This window comes from Orbicella faveolata, unplaced genomic scaffold (genome assembly GCF_042242905.1).
Source record: "Orbicella faveolata isolate gen_17 unplaced genomic scaffold, um_ofav_v1 contig_34, whole genome shotgun sequence".
Classification (NCBI taxonomy): Eukaryota; Metazoa; Cnidaria; class Anthozoa; order Scleractinia; family Merulinidae; genus Orbicella; species Orbicella faveolata.
This window is the reverse complement of record NW_028301563.1, coordinates 26,414,043-26,429,885: the sequence shown is the minus strand read 5'-3', so window position 1 is coordinate 26,429,885 and position 15,843 is coordinate 26,414,043. Positions and strand designations below refer to the sequence as shown.

Genomic DNA, 15,843 nt, shown 5'->3' with positions numbered 1-15,843 from the left:
CTAGAACTCAGTTCTGGTCGTGTATCAGCAGAAGACATGAAAGAATTTCCTTTTGTTGATATCCTAGATTCAGTAATGTTCAATGAGTTCGTTTCGGTCCTCCATCTTGAATCTTGAATTGGATTCCCGGTTCAGTGCCCCGTCAGCTACACGACTATATGGGAAGGGACAATTTTTTATAAATCGACTTATAAGTCGGCATGGACGAGTTATAAGTCGACTTATCAGTTACCATAGACGAGTTATAAGTCGACTTATAAGTCGTCACCGGCGGACTTATAAGTGGACTGATGAGTCGGCATAGACGAGTTATAAGTCGACTTATCAGTCTCCATAGACGAGTTATAAGTTGACTTATAAGTCGTCTTAGACGTAAAAGACTGATAAGTCGTCTTGGACGAGTTATAAGTCGTCTTATAAGTAGTTTTTTTTCCATCTCAAACTTTTTTGGTACATGTCCTATTGGGGGCTCCGTACATTATACTATGAGCATGTCTTTGATAGTAAACTGTGTTACTCTGTGTTACAAAAGGGGTAATAATTAACTATAATTGCACAACATATTAGACCCTGTTTTGAGCGGACACCCTGAATCTGGCGGACAGCTCGAGCACTGGAGACACTTTACCAACGTTATTTGACGTATTTTCCTCTTCCTTAGCTATGGAAGACTGGAAACTAGTAATGACGAATACCATATTAGGAAAAGTCAGCGATAAAGTTTCACCCCTCCCTCTGATTCAGCAGGTTCCTTTCAGTAAAATTTCAGGACTTTTCTTGTGTATTTGATGGTGTTGGTGACTTTGTAAGATGTCTGGAGATCTAAGTGCACTCGTGGCTCGTCTAGAAGCAGTCACGACTCGTTTAGAGTCTGCAGCTGACAGAGCGAGCGGCGGAGAACCAGCAGGTCTGAAAATTGTCCTAAACTTAGAGCTTGACCTCACGCGGAAATTTTTCGTTTGGTAGTCTCTTTCTAAATACGTTTAATAGTTTAAACTGAAGGTGATTTACTTGATTGGTTTCATTTAATTGCAGATGTTGGGGTTCTGGTGGAAGCCTACGACGAGGTACTTCAATCGAACTGTGAAATTATTTTGATAGAATACGGTCAAGTAACCCTCAGCTTTACAAAAATTGTTAAGACATACGATATTGGATTTACTAATCAGTGCTTTTGTCTTTGACTGGTAGATCTTGAATGGAAATGTGACTAAATTTTATGCCCTTTCAAGTCAAATTGGTGGCGATGTGGACACCCAGGTAATATGATTCGAATTAAGAGATAATTCCCGTTTCTGTCCGTGAAAAATTGATGGATACAGAGATGTTCAATATAGCTCAAGTGGGGCTTTGGCCTATTATAAGCTTACATGTAACAATCGCGACAGATGTTTGTCTTATTTGCTCCCAAATAAGGTTACATAGATACAACATATAAATGTACCTGCCAGTTTAATAATATTATGTGACCCATCCTCCCCCTCTCCAAGCCCACTTGACAGTATTGTCTGAAGGGACTACATGTATGTAAGTAGACAACAGCAACAACAACAGCAGCAACAACAACAACAACAACTTTATTTGTACTCAACATAGAAATTAGAGTTAGCTGAATGAAATAAGTTAAAATAAAAAGAGTACATGGCTGCCCGAAATAACCTTAATGAGCTAATAAGACTGGGCAGCCATCCTTAGTGATTTAAAGTGATTACTAATTTGGGTCAAACAAGAGGAGAAAATAAGAAAAAGACATGCAAGAGCACACGCACACACGCACACACAAAAAAGACTAATTATACATAGGGAAGTAGGAGGGCTGGCACCCAATACAACATGTACTGTAGGGGATGATGAATGGTGAATGCAAGACTTTGCAAGAAGGCACGAATAGCATTTTTCTTTGCAAGCCCGATACACTTTGACTTCTTCAATTGCTAGACTGAGACTTCAAAGTGTTTCAAACATGTGCTCAAGATGTTTCAAAGGTTCTAAGATGTTCAGACGTCAGTTATCAAAAAAAAAAAAGAAAAGAAAAAAAAAAGTTGACACTTTCTTATCCTTGCGGACAGGTTTGTGAAAAAATTGAGACTGTGAGACACACATAACCACTAAAACAACAAAACTGCGTAACCCGTGAAATCTGGTGAAAATTTTGCGAGATGTATGGTTTTTGAAGAACCATTCGGCACCTCCACTGTGTGTTGGTGGTGGTGTTTCTATAAGACAACTGGTGTAGTTGTATACTCAGTGTATTTGACTGGTAACCACAAAACAGCTAACGCATGTCTTAGACTAGTTCATATTTTAATTCAAACTTGCATCAACTGTACATTGGACATGTACTTGTAACTGGGTTTGAGGATGGTGTTATTTTAGTTGATTTGGTGTTGACTATATTTTGTAAGCTGTTTCTTGTGTATGTTTGATTCTTTTTCCAGGTGAAGATGGTTAAAAAGGCTTTTGATGCTCAAAGAGAATTAATTGTACTTGCTTCTAAGAATCAGAAGCCGAGTACGGTGAGTTCAACAGCCACATTAATGTGTCCTTCTTTCACGTAAGCTGAAGGTGAAAATTGCTGATCTACTGTATCAGTCAAAGTACATGTAAGAAGGCAGATCTCTAAGATAACAGAACCAATCATTTAACTAAGAACTGTATGGAAGGGCTTACTGCAAATCTGGAAGATCAGGAATAGCCCATATTATTAGAATTCTCAATATTAACTGGAACCAGATTGCAAGTGTGGTTAGTAAGGGGAGTATTTTCAAATGCAAATTGCATATATCTCTCTCTAATGATTTTCCCATGCCTGTGCTTCCATTGTAAACCAGCTGCATTCCACTACTGTGGACACTAAAATGGCATATACAGCTGTACAGTTGTACATTGTGCATCCCTAAGACAACATGCGAACTCCTGTCATTTCAGTGTGGTTGGTGATACTTATTGCACTTTTTACTATTTTCTTCTTCTTTACCATAATTGCTAATAATCCATTGTTTGACATAATAAGTGTTCAGTGTTTTCTTTACAGGAAGAATTTGTGAAGCTGCTGAAACCACTCTCTGGTGCTATATCTGAAGTGCAGGTGCTGTCATATTTTAAAAATCTTATTTAATATGAGTTATGCTTGATTTAAGAAAAAAAAATTTCAATGTTTCTTTGCCGCTTCAACTTATAGAAATGCACATCAAAGTTTGTGAGAACAACAGTGGCTGTGGGAGAACAAAGCCCTAGGCAGTGAGCTGATTGTTTCCAATGCTTTGCCAAATTCTCTCCACACTTTCCTTTGTGTTTCCACAGCTCCATATTGGAAACTCAGAGAAAAAGATGTGTTGTTTCAATTACAAGTACCCGTAGAGGGCACTGTAAGAAAAGGGAAGAAAATCACTGATTTTGCAAATGCTACAATTTGATTGGCAGGGCTATTGTGTACACTAACATTAGAATGCGGTGGCTTTAGGTCATGTGTGAAATGGTGACGCTTTCAAATTTTTCTGAAGTTTCGGGAGAAAATTTAGAAGTAATGTTAGAAACACATAGAGCATGACAATCATTATCAGGGAGTGACAAATGCTTAACGTTACATTTGATATTCAAGGTGATCTTTAGACTTACCACAAGTTGACCTCATGAGTTTCAGGGTAGAATAGCTAGGTGAGCTGTGAGGTTTCAGGCCACAGAGTGGTTGAGCAAGCGATTAAGGCGCAAGAGGTTGACTTGTCTTGCTTGAAGGGTTTTCTTTTGCATTTCACGCTAAAATTGAGGAGTGGCGTGACTTGCAACTGGTGTCTCAGATTACTTTTGCGAGTCCTTGATTTGAATTGAGGAACGTATCGATAACTTTTCTAACTAAAATGTCCTGCAACTGTTGTTCTGAACAATCTCCTACCTAAGATGCTGAAATGCCATGGGAATTTAGACCTTATCGAGAGCATATTTAAAGAGCTTTCCTTTGCATTGTAATCAGTGACTGAGATGTATTTGATACACAGGGAGAGCTGTGAACATTAAAATATATTAGAACGAGATCGAGAGTGACTATAGTGTTGATATCTGCATTTTGACCCATAACATAAATAATTAAATTCCATAGAAGACTAAAAGAAAGACACTGACTGTTTCATGACTTTAAAATCTTAACATTGCCTTAAAACTGCAAATTTGAAAAGAAAATTCAGTCTGTGCAATTTCTCTTAAGTGTAAAGTTTAATACAGCTGCAAATATTGGAGAAATAATATTGGAATTCATTTTCTGAAGGAAATTTCAGTTAGAATTCTTATAACAAGACAATTAGATTATTTGCTCTTGATTTCTATCATGATGTGATAGTTGATTTGGCCTTTGGCCTTGTCAACTAACACCTCATACAGTTGTACATGTACATGTATGTAAAAACTGTGAGCTCATAATGTGATTGTTAAAAAAATAGGACAGCTTTTAGAACATTTACTAAAGATCCATTATGATAATACAATATTACTGTATGCTGCAATAAAGTATTATGGGTTGTTCACCTTATATACAGGTATGTTTTGCTTTTGTGTGTTACAGAATTTCCGTGAGAAGAATCGTGCAAGTAAGTTTTTTAACAACCTCTCTGCTGTGAGTGAAGCCATTCCTGCTCTTGGTTGGGTATCAGTGGTAAGCTCCTTACGTTCCTTTTGTAATGTCTTCAATAAGATTTGAAATACAGTAAATAGGTATGTATAGTGCAAAGGTGAATCAATAAAGCGTGCTTTATGTACGTCATTAATTTGATATGTGTGCAACTTTTGCGTCTTTGCATTTGACTATAAATGCAAACGTGAACATGTTAAAACATATAGTTCTAAAAGCAGATAAAGCAGCCAGGTGAAGGTCTTTTCACAGCCGGTCAATTTTTCTGGTGCCCAGCCCTTAATGAATCCCCTGTTGGTTACATCAAATGGCAAAAAATCGCCAGTGAATGAATGAAACAGACATAGTCAAACAGATAACTGAAATGGAAGTTTTTTTTTTTATACAATACCAGTGAAAGAAACCATCTACAATATACTTTGTAACTTAAACTCTTTTGAGCTAACATTCTCTTTTTTAAAATAAGTTCATCAATAATTGGCTTGTGTTATTCTGTTTTATTCTGCTTAAATTAATTAGCTGTTTGGTTGATCCACTGAAAGTTTTTTGGAGTTCAACTATTGTGCATTTGTTGCTCTTGGTGCCAACAAAATTCCATACATCAAATCATGCAATGTATGTAATTTCATTTGTTGTTCTGAATTATTTTATACTTGACAGAGTCCTACCCCTGCACCATATGTTAAAGAGATGCTTGATGCAGCTCAGTTCTACATGAATCGAGTCTTGAAGGACTTTAAAGAAAAGTGAGTTGGCAACTCTTGTAAAATGAATTCATAACTATCAAAGTGTACCATGTACATTCCTATGCACGCATTACTTGCCTATGACGTGGACATCACTACCGTATTTACCCGTGTATTAGTCTATCCTGTGTATAAGTCGACCCCCAATTTTTGAGGCCAAAAACTAGATTTTCTTAATTTCCAGGTAAGAATTTCTTGGAAAACTTATTTTGTATTTCTTAGAATTTTCTTTCAGCTACTACGGATATGTGAACAAATCACAGCAAGTTTCAACATAAAGTTTTAGTAAGCTTATTATGGCATGTACAAAAGCGTTTTATCAAGTTTAGCAACATGTATGTATGCGGGCTTTTTGACGATAATTTTTGTAAAATGCTCACAAAATCGAACATGATGATTTCAAACAAACCTTTTTAAGTGTGAAGAGATAAGAAGTGGCTTTACAAGACAGGCAAAACACCAAAGAAGCTCAGGACTCTCCCAAAACGACTCGATAAACAAAGTTGGGGAACTTGGTAGCCAAGCCTCGAAATCCGTCAAGTACTGGTGACTGCAATAAAACTAAAGCTACACGTGGCTTGCTTACCTGGGCTTTCCATTACTTTTTTTGCATTCGCCTACATGCAGAACATTATAAGGAAACAACTAAAACACAATTTTACAGTTGGTCATTGACTTTTGTTTTATTTGGTGGCTCCTAAAGGAGCCGTTTTGTAAGCAAGCACAGTCCCTGCTTGCTAAAAGCCGTCGAAGTCCTCCTCATCATCACTCGTGCCAAACAAGTTTTGCCACTCTTCTTCTGTGAGGCAATCATCATACGCGTCTTCGTCTTCACTTTCCTGGTCTTCGCTCTCTTCGTCTGGAACAGTACCCTCTTCTTCTTCCCACAACATGTCATCCTCTGTGCCATCAGTAGAGTTGGAAATTCCACATTTCTTAAACGATCGTGTGACCATCTCTTCAGGTAGATCTCGCTATGCTTCTAAGACCCATGAAGCCACAGTTGTCAACGAAGCTGCCTTCACATTTCCAGCCGGAGTGAAGGTCTTCTCTCCTTCCACCATCCAGGTTGTCCATCTTTCTCGGACTCGGTCCTTGAATGGCTTATTCAGGCAGACATCTAGCGGCTGGAGGACGCTGGTTAATCCGCCAGGTATGACTGCGACATCCGTGTTGGTCTGGCGCAGCGCTCGTTTCACTGGCTCAGCAAGGTGGGCCCTAAATGCGTCCCAGACAAGCAGGCTTCCTCTTCTCAGCAAACTGCCAGGTCGCGAACTCCAGACTTTCTGAATCCACAGCTTCATGCCTTCTGCATCCATCCAGCCATTGGGATGATGATGTACAACTACATCTGGCGGAAACTTTTCTTTAGGCTTGGTCTTTCGCTTGAAAATGATCATGGACTTCAACTTTGTACCATCGGCCAGGCAGGAAAGGACGACTGTGAAGCAGGACTTCTCGTGGCCGGTCGTATTAATGGAGACGGTTTTCTCTCCTCGTGTGCTGACTGTTCTGGCCGAAGGCATATCGAACCAGACAGGAGTCTCGTCCATATTGCCAATGTTCACAAGTTCGTAGTTGGCTTTCCTTCTGCAGTTCAGCACGAAGCGATGAAAGTTTACAATCTTCTCCTCTAGGTCTCCCGGCAGCTTCTGAGCAATCTTTGTCTTCTGGCGAAGAGCTAGATTGTTGCGACGTAAAAATCGCGTGCACCAGTTGTTGGATGCCTGGAAGCCAGTGATGTTCAGTTCGTCAATCATTGCAAGTGCCTTGATTCGGATCATGTTACGGGTCACGATGTATCCAAACTGCCGCTGATCTTCGATCCAGTTGACGAGCTTGTCTTCCAGTTCTGGCCACTGGCACTGTTTTCCTTGGTTGCTGCACTTGTTCTTGGGCATACACTTGAGTTTCTCGACTTGCTTTCGCCAGTCACGAACCAACTTTTCATTGACACCAAACTCTCGGTTTGCTGCGCAGTTGTTCGATTCCTGAGCAAACTTCACAACTTGCAACTTAAACTTCGCGGTGTACTTCATTCGTTTGGAAGACATTTTCGTAAACAGTTGATGTAACGCAGTCAAGACCTTGTTAGAAATGATGAACACGCTAACAAGTGAGTTTGTTTCTATCGATATGAAGCATTTTGATTGGTCTTTGTCTAGTTACTAAAAGCTAACAACACAAAAGAACTTACCAACAGTACTTTAATTGGTCCTCATGCATAACCAAAAACAAAAGATCTTTCCAACACTAGCAACGTTCGTAAGAAACCAAACATCTAACTTACCAACAGCAGTTTAATTGGTCCACTCACGTAACTAGAAAAAAAACCACTTACCAACCATACTTGATTGTCAGAACATGCGCGTGTAACAAACAGAAGTCCTCGCGCGTGCTCGAGACCGTATCCTGCCAGGTTACTAAGCAGAGAAGTTCGATGCGCAAAAGATGTTTTCTTCGAGCGGCTTTACAGCTTTATTTACAGGAAAAATATCGGTTCTTTATGACAAAATTGAGTCAGTGAGTATCTACAACTTTCAGGTTAACATTTAGCGGATAAATGTTGATGTATTTCAACTTGGAGCTCTGATATAGAGAAACAGATCGCTAAGCGAACGTACATTGTAAACTGTGCTGCCATTTATTACATGTTTGCTAACATTGAAAGACAATTATTATGCTAATTATTTAACTAATGCTTGTTTTGACCCATGTATAAGTTGAGGGCGAATTTTTGGACTGATTTTTAGGTCTTGAAAGGTCGACTTATACACGGGTAAATACGGTACATATTAAGTTCAGGATTTACAGCGCTGTGCTTTCCTTATGTAATGCTGATGAGCAAAGTGGCCCATAATCTGGAGCTTATCCTGGTTTCTGTAGCATGACATGACTGGAAGTATTTCTACTCTTCCCTGGATAGGAAGTTACCCCCAGCATTTGCTGGTACCCATTTGTACACCTGGCTGGAGAGAGGCACTGTGAAAGTAAAGTGTCTTGCCCAAGAACACAACGCAATGTCCCTGGCCAGGACTCTAACCTGGACTGCCCAATCTGGAGACTAGTGTGCTAACCATGAGGCCTTATGTACTGGCTGTGATGTTTGAGACATTTCTATTTATTCTAATCAGGTGATGGTAAATTATATGGGTACATGTGTAATCTATTTTTGTTTTTAATCTCACAGAGATAAGACGCATGTGGAATGGGTAAGCTGTCTCAAAGGTGCCCTTGCTGATCTCCAGGCATATGTCAAAGCACATCATACAACTGGCCTGGTGTGGAGTAAAACTGTAAGCCATTTTTTTTTCTTTTAAGAGCTACATGCAGGGTCGCCATAGGTCAGGAAATAGTCAGGGAAAATTAGCAAATCGAATGTGGTTTATTGTGGTCTGTACTCTTGTCGACAACGATATGCGTCATCACTGTGGTTAAAATGTTGTGGACTCACGAGGTGCAGCCGAGTGAGTCCACAACAAACTTTGACCACTGTGAAGACGCATATCGTTGTCGATAAGAGTACAGACAATGCTAAACCACATTTGATTTGTTTTTTACCACAATATCACACGAGCAGCGTTGTCTGGACTCTTATCGACAACAGCAAATTAGCGGATCAGATGGCAAGATTAGTAGCAATTGTGGTAAAAAGCAACTTCTTCAAGATCAGGGAAAAGTTAAGGAACTTTATTAAATGAGCCCGGGAAAATATACATTTTGATGAAAAGTCACGGAAAATTGAAATAATTTAACACAGCTGAATTAATACCTTTGAAGGCTGGAAGAAATGCATTTGGGGTGACTGTGATCACAATGATATTTTTACTTTAGGAAAATGAAAAATTTGTTGAATTAAGCCTATCAGTCTTAATGTATGAGTGGAAAGGATGGCTGTGATGCTAGTTGAGACTAGTAGATCCAGACATATGGTATATATTTGAACAGGGAAATAAAACTTTGTAAGGGAAAAGTCAGGGAAAAGTCAGGGAATTTTGACAAGTGATGTTTATGGCAAATATCTATATATATGCCCCTGCCTACTGTACATGTATCTGTACTAAAAGTTGTTTGTTTAAAATCATGCCATTATTTTACATTTACTCTAAGTCGTACAATGGATATTTGTAAACTGTTCCAACATTGAAAAGTACATAGGAATGTTAGATTGTTTCAAGGACCTTATCCTTATTGGTCATTGATTAATAAAAGAAACACCCAAGGTCAAGTTTTCAACATGTCTATTTTTTTTTTTTTGGAGGGTGCAGGAGGGAGGGGGAAAGATAACACAACAAAGTATAACTATATATTGGAAGATATAAAATGATCTACAGTTTCGAAATGTAGATTGCTGTCATGGTCATGAGCTTTGGGGTTTGCAGTTCTGCTATCTTTTGGCTGAATATGGTCCTCATGTTCGCCAAAAAGGTCTGTTCAAAGTACAGCGGTGTAATTGCCAAACAGAATGTGTTGTATAGGGATGGAAGTCTTGGCGCTGCCTGTGCCTTTGATATATACTATAATCGTGATAGAGTGATTGACGTTTTAATAGGGAGCAGTGGCCAAGGCAGGAGCTGGACCTGCAGCACCACCACCCCCTCCCCCTGTACAAGTGCCACCACCACCCCCAGTACAAGCACCAGCACCAGGTCAAGATGCCCAGAGAGGAGCTGCTAATGCCTTATTTAGTGAGATCAACAAGGCAGGCACAAACATTGCTTCAGGTACATGTACTGTTTATTTTCGCCTGGGTGTACATTGTAAAGTGGTTTTAAATGCAGCTCACTTATCCCAAGTGTTTTCAATGCTTTTGTACATTTATCTTCCCAAATTAACTTGTTTTTAAACTGCATTTGCAACGAATTTCAAATTCAAGCTAAACTATGGTATACAGTGACTAAAACAGTGATATGTACAGTGTGTTTTCTTCATTAAGCAAAAATAATAATGATAATGATTTGGATGAGGTTACTTGATGCATGAATTTCATGATGTTGTATTACTTTTAGCTAGAAAACTAAATCTTGAAAATCAAAAGGTCTTGACACTGTAGCAGGGAGGTTAGTGATAATTTTATAAAACAACACAACACTGTTTTCAAAGTTTTGAAGAAGACATGTAAACTTCAACAATGTCTATTGTCATGGTCAATTAGGTTGGAGCAGTATACCAATTTTTTTTTAATTTGTAATTTTATTATTATTATTATTATTATTATTATTATTATTATTATTATTTTGTATATGAATTATTGATTACAATGTAGAAAGAACATAACTTACTAACAGTAGAATAATTAATTGTATTGCTATAATTAAGTTGAAAAGGCACTGGCCCTGTGCATTTCAACTTGTGTTTAATGCATGGTTGTATGCTCATCTCACTTGAAACACCAGGGCCAGAAAAAAATTATGACTGAAGCAATGTCCATGGTTAAAATTCTCTTCCTAGGTATTGAGGGTGTTGATGATCACACAAACAAAATGATCAAGGCAAGTGCCTTGGTCTGCCCACTGTTACTAGCTACAGCCCTGAACACTGTCATGTTTATGCTGCCTTGTGCTTATGCTTGCATATCCGTTCATCAACCAGCCCTACAATAGCTTTAAAAATAAAACATTCAACACCACTTAAGCTCTCTTTTACTCCTCCACATACGTAGGTTTACGGAAGGTACGGGATGACCAGAAGACTCATAAAAATAAAGATTTGAGAAAGACAGGTCCAGTTCCTGATAAGCCAAAACCTTCTGGTGGAGGTGCACCAAAGGCAGCTGCTCCTGTGAAGAAACCTCCAGTGTTTGAACTACAAGGAAAAAAATGGATTGTGGTAATTGTTTTGATGTGCAATAATTTAGTTTTAAAAACATCAATTTTAGCTTAACTGTTAACACTGCACTGTGTTGCCAGCTGAACCCAATTTTTCAAGGTTTGGTAAATGGCACATTCTAGAGTCAGAGAAATACTACTCAAGCACCCCATGATCTCAAATTTAAGTTTTCAGACCATTAATGCATGATTGGTCTCATGATGGGGTGTCACCTACATGTACATACATGTCCAGTTTGTACAACATAACAAACACCACCCCATAAAAGTACTTATGCAGGGCAGCCATTAAGTTTTGAATCACCTTCAGTAGGCCCCCCCTTCCCCAAAATCCAGCCAGCCAGCACTTAGTGACAGCTCCGCATGCAGTCTGCTGGCATTGGTTTCTGGCTCCCCCTCCCCCGACCTCCTATTCTCTATACTCTCTCCTCTTGCCTCTTGTATTCCCAGAATGCCAGAATGTGTGGTAGTCGAGTTAGCTTCATCAGGGTACAGTTACTCTACTGTACCTTAAGTTGAGACAAGAGTTTGATGGCTGTCCAGATGTTGTTTGTTTTGGAGAAAGTTGACTGGTACCAGTATTATGTACAGTTGAATCCCGCTATTTCGAACTCTCTGGGAAAACAAAAAAAGTTTGAAATAGCGGGAGTTCAAAATAGCCAATAGTAAATGACTGAATAGCAATTCCAAGGGAAATGGTTTTGAGTTTGAAATGATAGGGAATTCCAAGTAAACTGAGTTCGAATTAGCGGGGTTCAACTGTATATACCATTGCGTGATCATTGTGTATTTGCCAGTACATGTGCTACATGCGGTAATGAAGGAGTTATTAATTTTTGGTAAGGTTGTTATTATTTTGACTTATCATGCAAACGATTTCTGTATTTCGTATCAATTTTGTGTTATTGTCACAGGAATTTCAAGAAGACAACCGAAACCTGGTTATCTCTGAGCCAGAAACATCTCAAACAGTTTACATTTATAAGTGTAACAAGAGTACAATTCAAGTCAAGGGGAAAATCAACTCCATGGTCGTAGGTTAGTGCATGTAACTTTTCTTTTTATCGTTAATCATAGTACTGACAATATTAGCTATACAGGACGGTATTATTTAAATGTTCATAATAAATTTGTTTTCATAAGTTATTTAATTAACAATTACAGGCTGAAGGTGAAGCTCAAAGATGATAATGAGATTCACTGACGTTAAAGGAAATGAGTATATCTTTAAGGATAATTTCCAAACATGTTGAATTTTTAAACAACAATAACTACTGACAAACTAACGGGCTAAAACATGGAAAATGACAGTTACAAGTGCTTCCCCGCACAATACTGGACATGTACTGTGAGACTTACATCAATAACCCTTATTCTTATTCTCAGGATTGGACTGGAACTAGCCTGAAACTGAGGCTAATGCGGGGAGCATGAGCCTCAATTGCAAGCTAGTTCCAGTCCACATGTTCATTTGTAAGACTCAATTGTTCCACAATAGGCCATTTTTGTATATCAATGTTAAGCGGTAAAATGCATAAACAAGTCACTACGACAAAAAGTTGGATACAACCAGATGCACTACTTTTGTCTTTGGACAAAAGACACATTCGAAGAAGAAAAGAAAGCATGCCTGTACACTGGTACGCTGTAAGTTGTCAGTTAGCCTTAAAAATATAAACTTGCCTACAGATTGCCTTTGAATGATTTCAAGCATTCAATGTTCTTTTTCTGCTTAGATAGCTGTAAGAAAACAGCAGTGGTTCTCAAAGGAGCTATTGGCACTGTTGAGTTTATCAACTGCCAGAGTATGGAGTGTCAGGTACAAGCAGTTAGTGGATATTCTGTCATTGATTTAACTGTTATGGCTTTTTTTGTTTCTCCTGGCATTTAATGTATGTTAAATGTGTTTCCCCTCCCAAAAAAACAAACAAACAAACAAAAAACAGACTACAGTTTGTATTTGTCCTTACCCCTTTTAAGAGGCCACACAAAATTTAATACACGTACTGGCTTTGTTTTGGAAGTGGTCATGACAGATAGGAGTCCGAAATTGAAAGTGACCACTGATGAAAAGCATTCAGACAGGCATTTAAAATAAATGGTGTCTTCATGTTATTTCGTGCTGCCTTAAAGCATGTTTGTATTTGTTTTTTACTAGCTAAAGCCTCATTCTAATCCTTAACAAGCCCCCATTACACCTCCAATTCCCCCATGGGTGGCCACTCAATTAATGGTGGTGTGACTCAGTACATGTACTAAAAGAAATCATGTTGTTCATGAAGATCTTAATCTAAAATTAATGATTATTAACCTATACTCACATATTCCAGGTATTGGTGGTTATAGAGAGATATTTCTATCTGCAATTTGGTGGTTTATTTTCAGGGAGGGGAGGAATTTTTAACAGAATTGTGGGGAAATTTATAGTTGTGAAGAAAAAAAGATGTCAAGAAAAAAAATACCTTTGGTTGTAAATGTAATATTTGAAAGAAGAAAAAAAAAAACCTTTGACAAAGGGCAGTTAGATATTTGGTGACCCGTTTCGCTATACTTGACTGATATTTCGTGGTATTGTGTAGATTGATGGAAGTGTTCCAACCGTTTCAATTGACAAGACTGATGGCTGTCAAGTGATGTTTCCAAATGGTATTGGCTCAACAGAGATAGTGACAGCAAAGTCGTCTGAGATGAACATTTCGATTCCTAAACCTGGCTCACAGGACATGGTAAGTCGCAGAAATTTCAATCGGAATATGAGTCATATGGCATCCAGTCACTGATGCTATGCAAGGTTGTTTTTAAGGGCCCTAAACCAGTACCACCCGCTACGCCTGAGTATGCTTAGTTTTCCCTTGATGTTACGGGCGAAAATAATCGCCTGTTGTTGATGTAATTCACCTACAAAATAACTAGATTGCTACGGTTGTGGAAAACAAGGCTACTGATGACTCAAACCCTAGTTCAAGCACTGCCTTGGTTTTTGCCACGCGGGCTTCTCTCGTGTATATGTAAATTGCCGTACTCTGTGGAGGTCAGTGTAAACTTCAGTCTCCCACTATAACTCGGCACTCGACATTCACTTCCCAGTTTTTGATGTGTGATGGTCGACACTCAATGCAGGGTGTCCAGATCCTATTTTTCCTTTTTTTTTTTTTTTTTTTTTTTTTTACGTTTTGAGCAGATTCCCATTTTGTCTCTCTCTTTTTTTTTAATGAAACCTCTTTATTTCGTGATCTTTGTTGTCACTGTTGTTGTCATTGCCGTTGTTGGTGGTGATTTAACGTCGCTAATGTCAATGGTCGTACATGTATGCCTATGTAAGTGGCTATTTTTTTTCTCCTGTTATATTAGGCGGAATACGCGCTTCCAGAACAGTTCAAGAGCACATGGAATGGCAAGACATTTGTTACTACATGCAGTGAATCTCTTGGATAAATGACCGAGTTTATCTAAACTTGGATTTGCTAGGCTACATGGTTAAAAACAATTTTCAGTACGCACAATCTAGTGACAAAATAGCTTGCAATATGACCATTACTCAGGAATCCCTTTGCAAAAATTTTAAGATAAATTGCAACATATCACTAGCGAGTTTCAGAGAGCTGTATGCTGTTATTCGAACATGCAGCTAAATCTTTTGCTCGTTGACTAACTTGATCGTAGGCATTATAAAGTTGATCTTATCTTTATATAAATTTTAGTAATTATTGTCGCAGTAGTTTTGTGATTTTTGCTAGTTAAATAAAAATCTCATTTCACTTGGAAAAGTGATTTTTTTTTTTTCAAAAATGTAATGTTGCATTGATTATTAGAGATGAAGAACTGCTTGTATTTTTTGTATTACACGACATTGTCATTTTCAACGTCGAATGCTAATTAATAAAGAAAATATTTTAATTAGTTATAATTCGAAATAGAGCCATTATTAAGTTGCATATCCCATTGTCTTGGCCCTGGTGTGGAAGAGAGTGCTTTACATCTCTAGAAACATGAAACGTGAAGGTTATAGAACAAGGAAGAAAACTTTTACCTAGTTAAAGCTTCATTTAATTAAATTCCCTTAAAGTTACGGCACATGGATGGATGCCTGAACGAACCAATCACAGCACGTGAGAAAATAAGAACGAAAGGGCCCGTTTAAAGCGCGGGAAAGCGTCTGGAAAGCCACCTTGGTTTTATTCTTACTTTTATCTTGCCTTGATACGAGCCAAGTGAGCCGGTTAGCTCACAATGAAACGGCTAGGAGTATTTCTACTCTTCCCTGCATGGGATGCTGGTCCATCGCAGGGTTATCCCCCAGCATTGAATTCGCCGGTACTCACTTATACACTTGGGTGGAATGAGGTACTGAGAGAGTTAAGTGTCTTGCCCAAGAACACAACACAATGTCCCCGGCGAGGGCTCAAACTCGAACCACTCGATCCGGAGTCGCGGGCACCAACCATGAGGCCACACACTGTTATTGCGAATGAAATACATGGAGAAATGTTAGCTTTATTGAGCACATTACACAGCGAACTAAGCTCTTCATTTTATGTCTTGGTTACGCGCGCGCTCATAGATCTATGGTATTTCAATAGATCTATGACCACGCGCGTAAGCAAGACATGAAATGAAGAGCTTAATTCGCTGTGTAATGTGCTCAATA

General features: G+C 38.6%; 1 protein-coding gene across 1 annotated transcript; it reads left to right on the top strand.

Moving 5' to 3' along the window:
• The first annotated feature begins 705 nt into the window (after positions 1 to 705).
• LOC110055401 (adenylyl cyclase-associated protein 2-like) lies at positions 706 to 15,102 on the top strand. Its single transcript, XM_089271867.1, has 14 exons — positions 706 to 907; positions 1,036 to 1,067; positions 1,192 to 1,260; positions 2,439 to 2,516; positions 3,035 to 3,088; positions 4,556 to 4,645; positions 5,282 to 5,367; positions 8,558 to 8,663; positions 9,920 to 10,091; positions 11,030 to 11,196; positions 12,110 to 12,233; positions 12,932 to 13,014; positions 13,775 to 13,921; positions 14,547 to 15,102. Exons 1-14 carry the CDS (start codon positions 811 to 813, stop codon positions 14,628 to 14,630), a joined length of 1,389 nt encoding a protein of 462 aa, XP_089127993.1. The 5' UTR covers positions 706 to 810; the 3' UTR covers positions 14,631 to 15,102.
• Positions 15,103 to 15,843: the final 741 nt, after the last annotated feature.

Bases quoted from the DNA above. Each gene is read 5' to 3' on its own strand.
- LOC110055401 (XM_089271867.1), top strand. From the start codon at position 811: ATGTCTGGAGATCTAAGTGCACTCGTGGCTCGTCTAGAAGCAGTCACG. The intron at 3,089-4,555 runs GTGCTGTCATAT...TGTGTGTTACAG, and splicing joins GTGCTATATCTGAAGTGCAG to AATTTCCGTGAGAAGAATCG. The intron at 4,646-5,281 runs GTAAGCTCCTTA...TATACTTGACAG, and splicing joins CTCTTGGTTGGGTATCAGTG to AGTCCTACCCCTGCACCATA.